Below are 13,799 nucleotides of genomic sequence, written 5' to 3' on the forward strand. Positions count from 1 at the left end.
ATTAAATTCAGGAGCCATTGATAACTTGATGATAACCTTAACACCTTAGAATTTATTGACAGTAGCTTATTGAAGAGCGCTAAATAACACATTTTTCGCATCAGCCAGAAAGATTTGTTTAATAATCACCAATTTTTATTATCAATTGTTTATAAAATATTTTGATACTCATTTGTTTAAGTTAAAGAAGTATAAAATAAAACTATATCAAATTAAGGAGAATGCACCTATCATTAAATTATTTAGCATACAATAACTCAATAAGTATTCAAAACTGCTATAAGATGTAGCGTAGCATAAATAGATCATTGAAATGGATTAGAAGTCAAAATCCACTAGAAATAAATATTAAACCTAAATAGGTAAATAATATATAATATGGTCCACAAAATTACATTTTGAAACTTCTACAAATTGTGCAACACCACGGTAGGCAAGTATCATAAAATAGAACCTCCATGCAAAGCAGGCAAGGGGTATTTGAGATGAATGTGGTTTTACTTCTTCCCCCCACCAGAAACGTTAAACTTAAAGAAGATAATGTCTCCATCTTGGACCACATACGTTTTCCCCTCCTGTTTATACTTTCCAGCAGCCTATTAGACAACACATACAACAAAGTTGAAGAAAAGGTTAGGTCCCTAAAAGAAGGCAACAACGATATACATGTATATAATAAAGAGACAAATGGAGGATGCTAGATCTTTGGTAACACAGCATATAAATGAACAAGTTTCATATGCTGAAAGCAACCACTGCACATGCATAGCACTTATCCTCAATTCAATGCAGCATTGAGCATCAGAAGTCAGAAACCCAACAATAAAAAGAATTAGCACATTCCAGAAACAGATTCCTTAAACTCAATTTTTTAGCAACAATTAACCTAAGCTATTAGACATGAAATGCTATCTTAACTTGCCCAGGTGAGTAGAGATTTTTCCCACTTTTCCAGAAAATTCTTGAAAGAGAAATGTTATTTGTACAACATATTAAACAAAACAAAAATTACAACCAAGTTCATACCTTCACAGCTGCCTCACTACCAAGTTCCTTTAGATCGTCAAACTTCATCACCTGAAACAACATTCATGAAGCAGTCAAGCACCCCGGATCAGTTGTTACAAGATTGAACCATATTTGTTAATATAGAAGCTATTGTAACAACAAAAACAGCTACAGAAAAATGAAAGAAAAAAAAAGTTAAGCGGATCAATTAGAATAAATTAAACTATATGACCAATGAATAGAACAAATACATTCTCAAGTAGTAGTTATGCCAAATAGGTCATGGACATAGTGGCAAGTCATTTAATTGGTGACACAAAAACTGTTCAATTTGCCATTTCAAATAAGAGATATGTGGACCTCTTTCTAATTAGAAAATTAAAACCTGATCGATGATTTTGGAATAAATCTCGATGCATAATAGAACCGTCAACAGTGTAGGTTGTACCATGGATCCTATATTTCAAATAGCATGATACAATTTGAATATTACCCTTTAGTAAATTCATGGGTCAATTAAGTCTTAACACATAATTTGATTGTATAATCAATACTGACAGAACTATAATGCTAAACCAATAATCGCAGTTATATAGGAGGAAGATTATGCCAGATCAGAATCAAGAAAAGTTAAATTAATGAACTCACCTCAGCACATATAAACCCTCTTTCAAAATCAGTATGGATAGTCCCTGCAGCTTGAGGAGCCTTTATTTGGCGTCTAACTTGCCAACACTTAACCTGAAAGAAATTATACCAGAAGAATTATTAATCGATGAAAGGCAACAAATGCTGTGAAATTACATTAGACATGGGGAAACTAAAGGAAAATTGGTTTAATTGAATTATTGTAGACATCCCAATGGTTGTTATACCCAAAAACTAAACAGCATCCAGACACAATGGAATTGGAACCTATGTGGAATAGCAGAGTAAAACCACTCATGGCTGTAAGAAAAGATTTCATATACAACCTAGGCACACCAGATACTATTTTCTGAAATAAACAGCAACAGAAATAACAATTCTCAGCTCAGTCAAAACGTTCCACCAAGGCAACCCAACAGAGAAACATCAAAAGTTAAAAAGTAAATTTGAGGTCAGTTACACAAATCTCAAATTGGAACCATCTCAAAGTAGTTTGCTAGAATACAAAGATCGTACAAAGCTCAATCAAAACATATAAATTAACACCCCCAACAAAGTTACATCGATGTTTTAGATGCATCCATACCCTAAATATAGTTTTAAACAATCTTTACACAACCAATAATTTCATAACAAATATATTGTTTAACAATATTTTTCCCATTTACAAGAGATTTTAACATCCACGGGACTCCATTCTAAGATAATTAACTGCAATTTATTCTGGAATTAAAAGAAATGGTATATTCAGATAACCCCATGCACAGACAACACCATACAGTCCCTAGGCTTTCAACCAGGCATCTTAGCCCTCACATCACTCTTGGAACAGTTGTTTTCACTACACAATCTACTAGATTATCATAAAAGAAAACTGACTCAAAGTACAAACCTCAAGTCATTATTGAGATACTCAGTACTGGATAGTACTGTATAAATTGGTATTGTTTCTTGTTTGTGCACATGAAAAAAAAAATATAAGGTTCTGAATCCAACTTGAGTAAATGAGAAACAGGAATACTCATTTTTGCGACAAAGTGGTCATCTTTTTCAGTGATTTTGACAACTGAAATCTTAAGTGCTATAATGGTAAGGACCTATTATAGGAGTTAATTTGGAAAATGCATGTCAGAACTCAGTTTTAGTAACTTCCATATGGCAGTTTATGGTTCAGTTATTTATTTCTGCTTTCATGGATGTGATAGTCTTGGGAGACAGTTATGGATAATATTTTACAGTTTTTTGGACAGAGAAAGTCTCTGTAGGGGTTTCTGAACACTGGGACAACAAGAAATTGCTGCAGTTTCTGTAATTCGGTGTTGATTTAGCCTATTTTCATCTATTACAATTGGGTTCTATCATTTTTGGTCTGACCATATAATTTCTCTGGTTCATTTGATTTTAGCATCAGATGTTCTGCAATCTGGACATGGATGATGGCAAAACATTCACAACACACATTTGATGCATAAAAACCCAACAAAGATATTGCATACAGCTGGCCTCAAACCTAATAAGCCAATTGCATCAACCTATGAGTATAGCAGAAACAGTACTAATTCAGTTAAAATCTTGGCTTTGGCTTCAAGTAAACTAATTTATTTCAAGTCAATTGAAAAATCAACTTAGTAATAATATTTGTGAACTTGAAATTAACAGTATTGCATCTTTCAAAGCTAATATACAACTTCACATTTGAAGGTTTTTTTTTTCAGTTTGCCCAGCCATATGATAAATCATCCTTTTACATGATAATTTTTTTATAGAAAAATATAAACAATAAACAACATTTCTATAAGATGCACTTGAGTATCACACAGTAATAATGAAAAGGTTTATACTTGAGCACAATCTTCTTTTTTTTTGGGTTACCAGCATTTGAACCCAGTCCCTCAGGATATTGTTTTTCAACAAATACCATACAGACTAAGGATGCCAGTCTTGTGCACAATCTTCTCAACAGTCAACACGAGAAATAAAAAAAATTATAGTTTGGTTTGGTTGCTGTACAAATGTCGAAGAAAATTTATAAAAACTAAGGCAACCTTAATCAGTACGATAGTAGGTATTTGGATATATTACCTCATCAGGTCCTGCTGTGAAAAAGTAAATAAGATTAATAGCTGAAAATCCGGTCTTTATTATTTTGGGAAGAGCACTGTTGAAATGAAGAATGTAAAAATATCAGTACGCAGCAATATAGAGTATAATTACATATAACTCTGCAATCTATACTTAGCCTCTTGGGTATAGAAAAAGAGATGGAAAGACTTCACTATAGCTATTAAAATATTGAGGGATTAAATTTGTGAAAAAGATATCAGGGGATCATAATTGTACATTAACCACAGTAAGGAGACACAACTGTTCCTAATTTTTGCAATCAAACATTTAACAGAAGTACAACAAATACTTTGAACAGACCTTTGAATTTTGTTCTCCTCACAATACTTAGCTGCTTCGTCTGGGGGCATATCTGCAAGATTCCTTTCCAAGGCACAGCTGAAAGGAATAATTAGCTCACCACCATGCTCCTGGACCCTGGAGAACACAAGGCTCCAATGTTAATTAAATTTCTTTATCAACATTACAAAACAGCAAACATTGAAAAATAATAAGTTAAGATTTTATTCTCCATTTGGAGAGGGTACTATGGAAAACCAGTATGAAATTAGTATTCAAATTTCAAACAGAAAAAATACTACAATCTGCATTCTGCAATAACAATTCAATTTGACAACTACAAGAATAGAAACCCACTGTCATGCAGCCAGAGTTTGTGGCTGAAGGAATGGAAGTAGACAGTTAAAGGCATTCCCTGTCACAGTGTTTTGATGGATAAACTCTCAACCCATAACCTAGTAGTGTGGAATCAACTCCAATTCTAAAAAATCTAGCTCAGCAATAAGAATTCATTAGCCCAAGCTGCTGATCCACGAAATATGTGATGTGACTTTCTACAGTCTGCTTTCCAGATGAGACCAACTACTTCTTTGATGCCACAAAATCCTATTTACAGTATTTCAAAAAATCAAATATGATTTTGCTATTAATTTGTAAACTTCCATTTTTATTTTCCAAAATTTGTCATTTATACTAAACACTATACTAGATAAAACTTGATAATTGATAAATATACAAAAGGATATGTAAATCCTTTAAAGTTTTGTTAATAGTGTTAGATTTGGCATATGCAAAATATATAGGATGCAAGTCAGTTATCATTAATAATTGATTAACTGCAATTGTTAGGATGTAATTAACTCAATTAAGCCAGCAATTACTCTTATTTATTTACTGCATAAACTGTACAAATAATAGAGCTTATGTCCATAGAAGAGCACATAGTTTTAGTTCAATCTTTCTACTTATAAGTTACATAGGTGCACTAAGATGCACCACCTGTATAAGAGAATGTCTTCACTAATTGGCAGTTGCACTCTCATTGACACCCACTCTTGCACTGTATTTCTTGTTACCTGGGGTATTGCTGATATAAGTCCACCAGGAAAGGAATGTAAGGAATGAAAATTGACATATCCGATATTCCTATGCACATCAAGACATAACAGTAGACCAACAAAAATACAGACTTCCATCCCATCAATTAAGTACACAACAAAAATTTTTAGGCAGATTTTTGAAAGGACATATAAGTTAAGTAGCACAAAATTTAGAAGAAAGACCACTAAAAGTGCACGCATGTTGAGTGCTTTGTGCATGAATATGTAGAATACTTTGCACCCTATTTTGGCATCCTTCGTACTCATTCAGACTTCAGAGGTAGTCATGGAGAGAGACAAGGTCTAAATTATTCATGAAAGAAAAAAGACTTTGTAAAAATAACAGAGAAAAATTACATACCATGCATGAATTTTGGGCAGAAACTTATTTTTTTTTCTTTGGTAATCTTTTTCAGTCATATTAACCTGTGAATGAAATTTTGGTATCAAGATGTAGAAATTTCATATAAACAAAAGAACAAATAAGCACTAATTCTATGATATAGCACCTCATTCACTTGGGAAATACTGTAAGAAAGCACCAACATAGAAATTTTATAGTTGACACAACAAAAATGGTGATAAAGCAACTTCTGAAAAATATGAATATAACATGCCCGGGAACACCAAATTAAATAATAAAAATAACCTGGATATTCATACATGCCACATGTATGTGTGAATTTTGAATTACAGGTTGATAACCCAGAGCAGGAGAAAGGAAAGAATTATTACACGGGATATAGTGGAACAGATTACGTGATTTGCCAAATTGTATGGCTGCAAATGCCTTTGGACATAAAATAATCAACATTTACATTCATATTTTAATTTCAACCAAACTAATAGCATGGAATAGAATGGAGGGGAATAGAATATAATGATATTATGTTCCATTGATTAGATTGGAAAAATGAGGATGGAATATAATGGAAAATAGCGGAAACTATTCCATCCTATTTCGTCATTGTTTACCTTCATTTTTCTTTACCCCCCACAATTTGGGAGGAATGAGATTTTTGTTTCATTTCATCATAAAAAAAAATACCCAAACAAAGGAATGGAGGTTTTATTCCATTACGTCCCATTCCACTCCATTCCATTTTAATCCATTTCATTATGTCCTATCTCTTTTAATCAATTCAAACAGAGAATCTAACAACTTGATTAAATATTTTCTATTAGTCAAATTACACACGCAAATATACACTGGTGATTTATAAACTATGGTGCTGGATGTATATAAAAAAAGGCAGGCAAAGTAGAAAACAGAAGCCCAGGTTAAAAAAAAAGATCAACATCAGATACTTGGTATCATTCTTGCATTTCCATTCCTACGGATATGAACCTCAACCATAATAAGAATTGACAAAGACACTGCAAATGAAATTAACATAAGATGAAATATTTTTATCTGAAATAGTATTCAACAGGCGTTGCTAGGTGCCAACTCAGTACATAGTAAACAATAAGAACTTTCTCACTTCACAGTCAAACAAATTTTCAACCAGAGAGAGAGAGAGAGAGAGAGAGAGTTACCAAGTATACAACAGGCTTAGCAGTTAGTAACTGAAAGTTATTCAAAATCTCAATATCAGCAGCCTTCCAATCCCCTAGACGTACATCTTTTCCTTCTTCAAGCAATGCCTTCACCTGAAGACATGAAGAATTGCCACCATAATTTACATCCAATATGTATCCACACATTTTTCATATGTACAAAATTCAACATATGAGAAGAGGAAAAAATGTGACAGTGACATAAGATCAGAATATGTGATATTGCAAAGCATAAGATAAATGCAACAGAAACAAAAACAAAAAACTGTGCTTTGACATGAGCTAAAATTGTTACCTCCATTGATGTTAATTTGAATCATTTGTTTACTTACATTCTCATTCATACGGTGCCATGAGAAATGCACATAAATATAATATATTAAGATAATTCCAGTCAAGAACAACAAATGATATATGAAATAAGCAGGAAGCAACCAGTACTGTAAATAGAAATCAAGAAAATCTTCAGACGCCTTACTAAACCATATAGTAGAATGATATGATGATGTTTTTACTAGTTCCATGAAACCATTCAATGAAAGTATTTTGATCAACAATAACCACAGAATTGAAGATAAATTTTCTCTTCATCAAAAACAAATAAAAGTTAACACTGTACAAGCAACAAAATTAAGAGAAAAAATAAATGATAAAACAAGTCCATGGTCCACAACCCTCTGTATGTTTGAGAAATTTGCTACAAGGTTCTACTTCTTTTTAATGCAGTAACATATTAAGGAGCCCAAAAGAACCATTTCACAGAAAGCATTACACACACCACAAAAAAAAATGAGATACAAGTAAGAAAATTGTGCCAGTTAATTTTGTCAAATGCAACAGGTATGATGCAAACTGCAAATTATATACGACATATGAAACAAAAGAAGGCCATTTCATCATTGGGGACAAAAAATGAATCATGTAATGCTAAGGAGCTAAAGTCAAACCCTTTGACAACATTCGAGCTCGATCTTTAACTGCTTGTCATTGCTCCTCTTCATGCTTTTCTCTATATCTTCTATCTTTCTCTCTATGAATTCAACATCCTAGAATATTATGCAAAAGGGGGAAAGGCTTAGCAGTTATATTACAATATACAAACAAATCTATAAAACAGGTATAAGGTTTATATTTACATAAAATAATAAATTCATTAGGTTATGAAAAGAAGAAATTAAAACAAAATGGAGGATGAGGGATCCTCCTTAATGCTAAATAGAAGGCCACACAAAGAATTAAAAAGATACAACGGAGCACAGCTACCAAACTGCTCAACATATCTGTTAGGAAAACCCCCTTTATGATAAATAAAGTTGCTAATTATGCATACCTTCAGCCGCAATTCTTCAGTAATGACCTCTAAATCCCTAACTGGGTCCACAGTATCATCTACATGAATAATGTCCGGATCCTCAAATGCACCTGACAAACAGCAAGGACTCTATATTAAAAGCTCCCAAATTGTCATAAAATCATAATGCAGCACTAATAAAAGAAGTGTGCAAAGAATACTAGGCATCAGCTTACGTAAAACATGGAATATGCCATCTACAGCACGGATGTGGGATAAAAAACTATTTCCCAACCCTTGCCCCTGATGAGCACCTCTGACCAATCCAGCTATGTCATGGATTTCTAAGAAAGCCGAGACCTGGATTACAACTTCAACACGTCACAACACAGGAAATAAAGACTAGTCCATCAAGAACAAACAACTAACAGAATATATCAGGTGCAACAAATAGAATTAAAAGCTGGATACAGCTTGAGTGTAAGCTAATACATGAACAAAATGAACTTCAGTTATCAAGGCCACCACATATTCACCAATAATGTGATATGAGTTCCATTACATACCTCACTTTTTGGCTTGTATAATTGGCAAAGCCACTCAAACCGCTCATCGGGTACATGGACCCGCGCCTCATTAGGCTCAATGGTGCAAAAGGGGAAGTTCTCAGCAGGTATTGCCAACTTGGTGAGAGTATTAAAAAGAGTAGACTTTCCGACATTTGGCAAGCCCACCTGTACAAGGAAGGAACAATAACATGAAAAAATAATAAAATAAAAAATCTTGTGATGCAAAATTCTCATTTCACTAACTCAATCAATCATTTTTTTTTATCTATCTGAATCCAACTTGGTACCAAAAGATTTACAACAATTAAACACTCTGCCCAACTAACTCTAACTGAACTACACCCCTTAATACTCAATCAAGTATTTGAAAACAAATACACAGCAACCCAGTGTTTAAAGCTCAGTTCCGATGCATGATAACTAATATCATATAAATCAGGAAGTTCGATGAAAGTGGGTGAACCCATTTTTGTAATTGGAAAAGGGTAGTTGAGAATAGTGTCAAAATCGAAAATTAGTGGATTTTTGGAGAGAGGAAAAAGAAACATACGATGCCAATTTTGAGGTGAGAAGAGAATCGACCGAGAATGGGTCGCTCAGCTGGAGCTTCCTTGGATTTGGCTGATTTGGGAGGCATTTTTAGCGGCGATTTGGAATGAAGGAGAAAGAGCAAAAGAGGGTCTTAGAATCTCAAACTTGTGCCTTGGTAGGGTTTTTGTATGAAGGGAAAGCCAGACAATATGCTCACTGTTCCTCCATCTCTCTTTTTTTCATTAATAAATAATAATCATTTTGGGGCTTAAAAATATACTCTATTATGATTATTTCTAAATTACTTTATCCCTCCCAATATTTTTTATATATACTTTTTCTTCTCCCTCTTCTCTATTTCGTAAATTTCCTTCTCCGAATATTTCACATACTCTGATTAAACACTTGCTTGATTATCTCTTTTATTTGTTTTTTAAAAATCAGATAGTTACATAGTGTTTCTTTCTCCATTACACTAATACCTGTTATTTTGTGGCTTAATAATCATTTTAAAAATTTATTTTACACTAATAGTTTATATAAAAATATATTTTTATATAATTTTAGTTTATAATAAATAATGATTATGAACATATAAATTATATTATAACTATATTCATAAAAATAAATGTTTTACATCTATAAAAAATGTTTTGTAAAAAAAATAGGAAAAAAACATTTTTTTGTAAAAGAATGATTTTTAAAATCACTTTTATTCAAAATAATTGTTTTAATTTATAAGTTAAATTATATTTTTAGTCTTTTATTTTTAAAAAAATATTTTATTTTTTATATTTCAAACTGTTCATTTTATTCTCTTTTAAATTTATATTATTTTGGCTCTTATGAAAAATTAATTATTTTCAATTTTGGAAGACAACTGTAAATATTTTTTTTATTAATTTGAAACATAAAATTTGTCTCATAAAAATTATGAAACTTAATTGATGTTTAAATCAAAATAATTTAATATTATTTTTTATTTTTATTTTTATTACTCTTTATACTTATTTTTACGTAATCTTTATAACTATTTTTAGTTCAAATATCAATTAAATTTAGTTATTTTCATGAAGGTGAATATGTTTTACATATTGAATAAGTCAGAAAAAAAAAATTAAGTTGTGTCTCAAGATTAGAAACACTCATGAATTAAATTGACCTTAATTTAAAATATAAATGATTAAAATTAAAATTTAAAAAATGACTAAAATAAATTTTAAAGATAGGATAAAGAATATACTTAATTGTTTGAATTAGTTCCTTGCTATGTAGTTAATTATAGTGTTGTGAGATTTATTCAATGTTTATTTTTTTTCTATTCCGAAAAGGCAAATCTGAAATATATTTTTTATATTTTACATATATTATGTTCTAAAACACCTGATCTAGACGTAATATATATATATATATATATATATATATATATATATATATATATATATATATTCAATTTGATATATGCAAAAATAGTGTTCTAAAACAACCATTAGTTTGAATATTTTAATTAAGAAATGAATGCATGAAGCAAATTGACGGGTGCAGAAAGAAATTCCCCTCCTCGATGGGTTCACCATGTTGTTTCTGACTAAAATGGACTCAGATCAAGCCCAAGCGATGTCATTTTCCACTTCAAATAATAATAGTGATAAAAAATATATAAAAATTTAATCATTCATATATTGTCAGTGTAAATTTTTTTACAATGACAACCAATCATATATTTTAAAGTTATTTATTTTATTATTATTTCATTAAATAAGTAATTAACATAGCACTATTAAAAGATATGATTGTTTATCGGTGTAAAATAATCTTACGCTGACCGTATATAGGTGATTAACTCTATAAAAAAATTCATAGATAATATTGAGTATTGACAATAATTTTTGTGAGAAGCATATAAAAGGTAGCGGTATACATGAATCCGAATTCAGTGGTCCAGTTTTTAAGTTATTTTTTTAATATATTTTTTATTTCTTAAATTTAAGATAAATTTATTCTTATTTTTTTATGTAATTTTTTAAAAAAAATCTTGTTTTAATCCATCACATCATCAATAAAATATTTGAAAGTAACAGATTAAAATAATTATATATCATTAATTAGATTTAATGTGATTTTTTAATGATAAAAACATTAGTAAGTAAATTTTATACGACAATATTTAAGAAATTTTTTCACAAAATTTGAGTATAAGAATTAAAATAATATTTTTTGAAATTATAGTACTAAATAGATCAATTTTAAATTTGAAAGTCTAAAAATAAATTTACCTTAAACTTGAAAGACTAAAAACAAATTCACCTTTTGAGAAACTCAAAACATATTTAAACTTTATTTAAAAAAAACTAAATATAGGTGTATTCTTATAAAAAAAATTAAAAACTAAAGAAAAATTTATTTAAATGAGTCTCATTAGTCAAACTAATTTACTACAAGTTTGAGTTAGGTTGAGTCATTAAAATTTAACTTATTTTAATTATAAGAAAATTTTTGAGTCAGACCACTTCTAATCAACTCATCATGGACTAATATGTGATGAACTAAATTGACTCATTGGTTGGTTCACCTGGTATTTTTATTTTTTTTATATTTTAAATTCTCAAATTTAAAATTTATGTAATTATACAATAAGTAAATTACACTCTCTTTTCCTGAGAGATAATAATATTATGCTATTTTTTTCCTTTTATGTTAAAAATCATTGTCTCTTCCCTCAACAAATTCTAATACACCACACTAACACTTTACCATTTTTTTTTTTCAAGTTTCCATTCAAGTTTTGTCAACTTTCACTTGAAAAAAAAATACTAAAATATCTTTTACATTAATATCCCATTAAAGATGTAAATGTTGCACTTTAAAATAAATATTTTATTTCGTTAACAAATACAAATGTTATAATTTAACAATTGGTCTCTCTGTGAAAAATAATTTATCTCTTAATTTATATGTTTAATAGTTATTTTAAAAATAATAAAATTTTCAAAAACTTATTATATATTTTAAATAAAAAATTTATTTTTTAAAATATTTTTAAAATTTATCAAAATAAAAATAATATATATACAAGTATAATAAAATCAAGCACATGTGATAGTATTTAATTAATGTAGCTAATCTTATATTTTTATAAATATTGAAATAAAATATATATTTTTATTACATAGTATTATAATATATATATATATATATATATAATTATGGTAATATATAGGTTTTAAGATATTGTTTAATTTATTAATACAATTTTTAAAGTATCCAAATAAACTGATATTTTCTGATAATATATTTATATTATAAATTTATTATTAAATAAAATATAGTTATTACAAAAACTAATAATATATAAATATAATTGACATGTATATATATAAAAGTGTACATATAATTTATTTTATAAATTTTATTTTATTTATTATTTTACTAAATTACTTTAAAATTAATTATATGTTTTATAACTTTTTATCAACTGAATAAATGACAATGAACTAAAAAATATATTAACATATATTTTAGTAAAAATATATTTTAAAATTTTATAACAGGTAATTTTTCAGAAAGTTAGGTTAAATATTCTAAATTATATTTTTGATTATAATAGAAGAGTGATGACACAATACTCATATTTCTAAGGGATAAAAGTATAATTTAATTTATATTTTAACATATAAATAAAAAATAATGTAATATTTGTATCTCTTCTTAAGAGAGAAATGTAATTTATTTTAATAGCGTTTAGTTAAATAGACAAAATTATATATTTTAACAAAAGAGACGAAGAAAGTGTAATATTCATATCTCAACCGAAGATAACATTATTTACTTATACATTTATAACCGTTACAAAATTTTGTACATACTAATTATAAAATACGATAGTTAGTATCAATTTGATATTATTTATTACTATTTTATACAATTAAATGATATACATAAATAAATACAATATTAAAATATATAAATTATATTTAAAATTTGTATAAATAAAATAATTAAACTTATAAATTATTATTTAGATTAAAATAAATAATTTATATTGTAATACAAATTTATTTTTATTATTTATAATTTACTTTAATTATATTAAGACTTGATTCATAAATAAATATGATAAATAAAAAATTGAAATCAAATAAAAAGTTTAAAAAATCCGTAAAAATTCTTAAAAAAATAATCCTAAAAATATTTTCATTCAATATAATCATTTGTATATAATATATAAGGATTGAGTATCGTATTGACTTAGTAATATGTAAAATGAGAAAATGAAATTTTGTTATCAATATCATACTATTTTAACTTATGTTTTACTTTTTTTATTATGAACTTTTAAAATTAAAAAAAAAATGTTTATCTGATGCTATATTCGTACACTTTCAATCAAATGTGATTATCTCCTTAAAAACACGTTTGATTAAAAGCAGAAAACAAAATACAACTTTTAAATTACACTGAAAATCTTATATTAACTTTTCAGTAAAACTGTTTTTAAATTATTTTTTTTCAACTAACTCTTTTTAGTTTAAATTCAATTTTGATTAAAACCAATTTTTCAAAAACAATATTACCTAAAATTAAATTTTGGAAACATTCAGCCAATGTCATATAACTGTAATCGTAATGCCATTAAAGTAAACATTTTAATTTCAGAGTGCTTTGTTTACAAATTTAAAGGAAATATTT

At 28.3% G+C, this 13,799-nt stretch overlaps 1 protein-coding gene across 1 annotated transcript; it reads right to left on the reverse strand.

Moving 5' to 3' along the window:
* Nucleotides 1-287: 287 nt before the first annotated feature.
* On the reverse strand, nucleotides 288-9,340 carry LOC109803455 (GTP binding protein). Its single transcript, XM_020365039.2, has 12 exons — nucleotides 9,130-9,340; nucleotides 8,577-8,744; nucleotides 8,247-8,370; nucleotides 8,050-8,141; nucleotides 7,667-7,765; nucleotides 6,699-6,812; nucleotides 5,521-5,585; nucleotides 4,081-4,197; nucleotides 3,739-3,814; nucleotides 1,657-1,749; nucleotides 1,027-1,077; nucleotides 288-596 (listed from the first exon to the last, which is right to left on the reverse strand). The coding sequence occupies exons 1-12, from the start codon at nucleotides 9,214-9,216 to the stop codon at nucleotides 498-500; spliced, it is 1,185 nt and encodes a 394-aa protein (XP_020220628.1). The 5' UTR covers nucleotides 9,217-9,340; the 3' UTR covers nucleotides 288-497.
* Between the last annotated feature and the right edge of the window lie 4,459 nt (nucleotides 9,341-13,799).

The sequence above is a fragment of the Cajanus cajan genome, chromosome 1 (genome assembly GCF_000230855.2).
Source record: "Cajanus cajan strain Asha chromosome 1, NIPB_CcT2T_4, whole genome shotgun sequence".
NCBI classification, from domain to species: domain Eukaryota; kingdom Viridiplantae; phylum Streptophyta; class Magnoliopsida; order Fabales; family Fabaceae; genus Cajanus; species Cajanus cajan.

Excerpts from the sequence above, each read along its gene's own strand:
- LOC109803455 (XM_020365039.2), bottom strand. The coding sequence starts at position 9,216 with ATGCCTCCCAAATCAGCCAAATCCAAGGAAGCTCCAGCTGAGCGACCC. Across the intron at positions 8,142-8,246 it reads TGGCATATTCCATGTTTTAC|GTGCATTTGAGGATCCGGAC; the intron begins GTAAGCTGATGC and ends GCTGTTTGTCAG. Across the intron at positions 7,766-8,049 it reads CTGAAGAATTGCGGCTGAAG|GATGTTGAATTCATAGAGAG; the intron begins GTATGCATAATT and ends ATAATATTCTAG.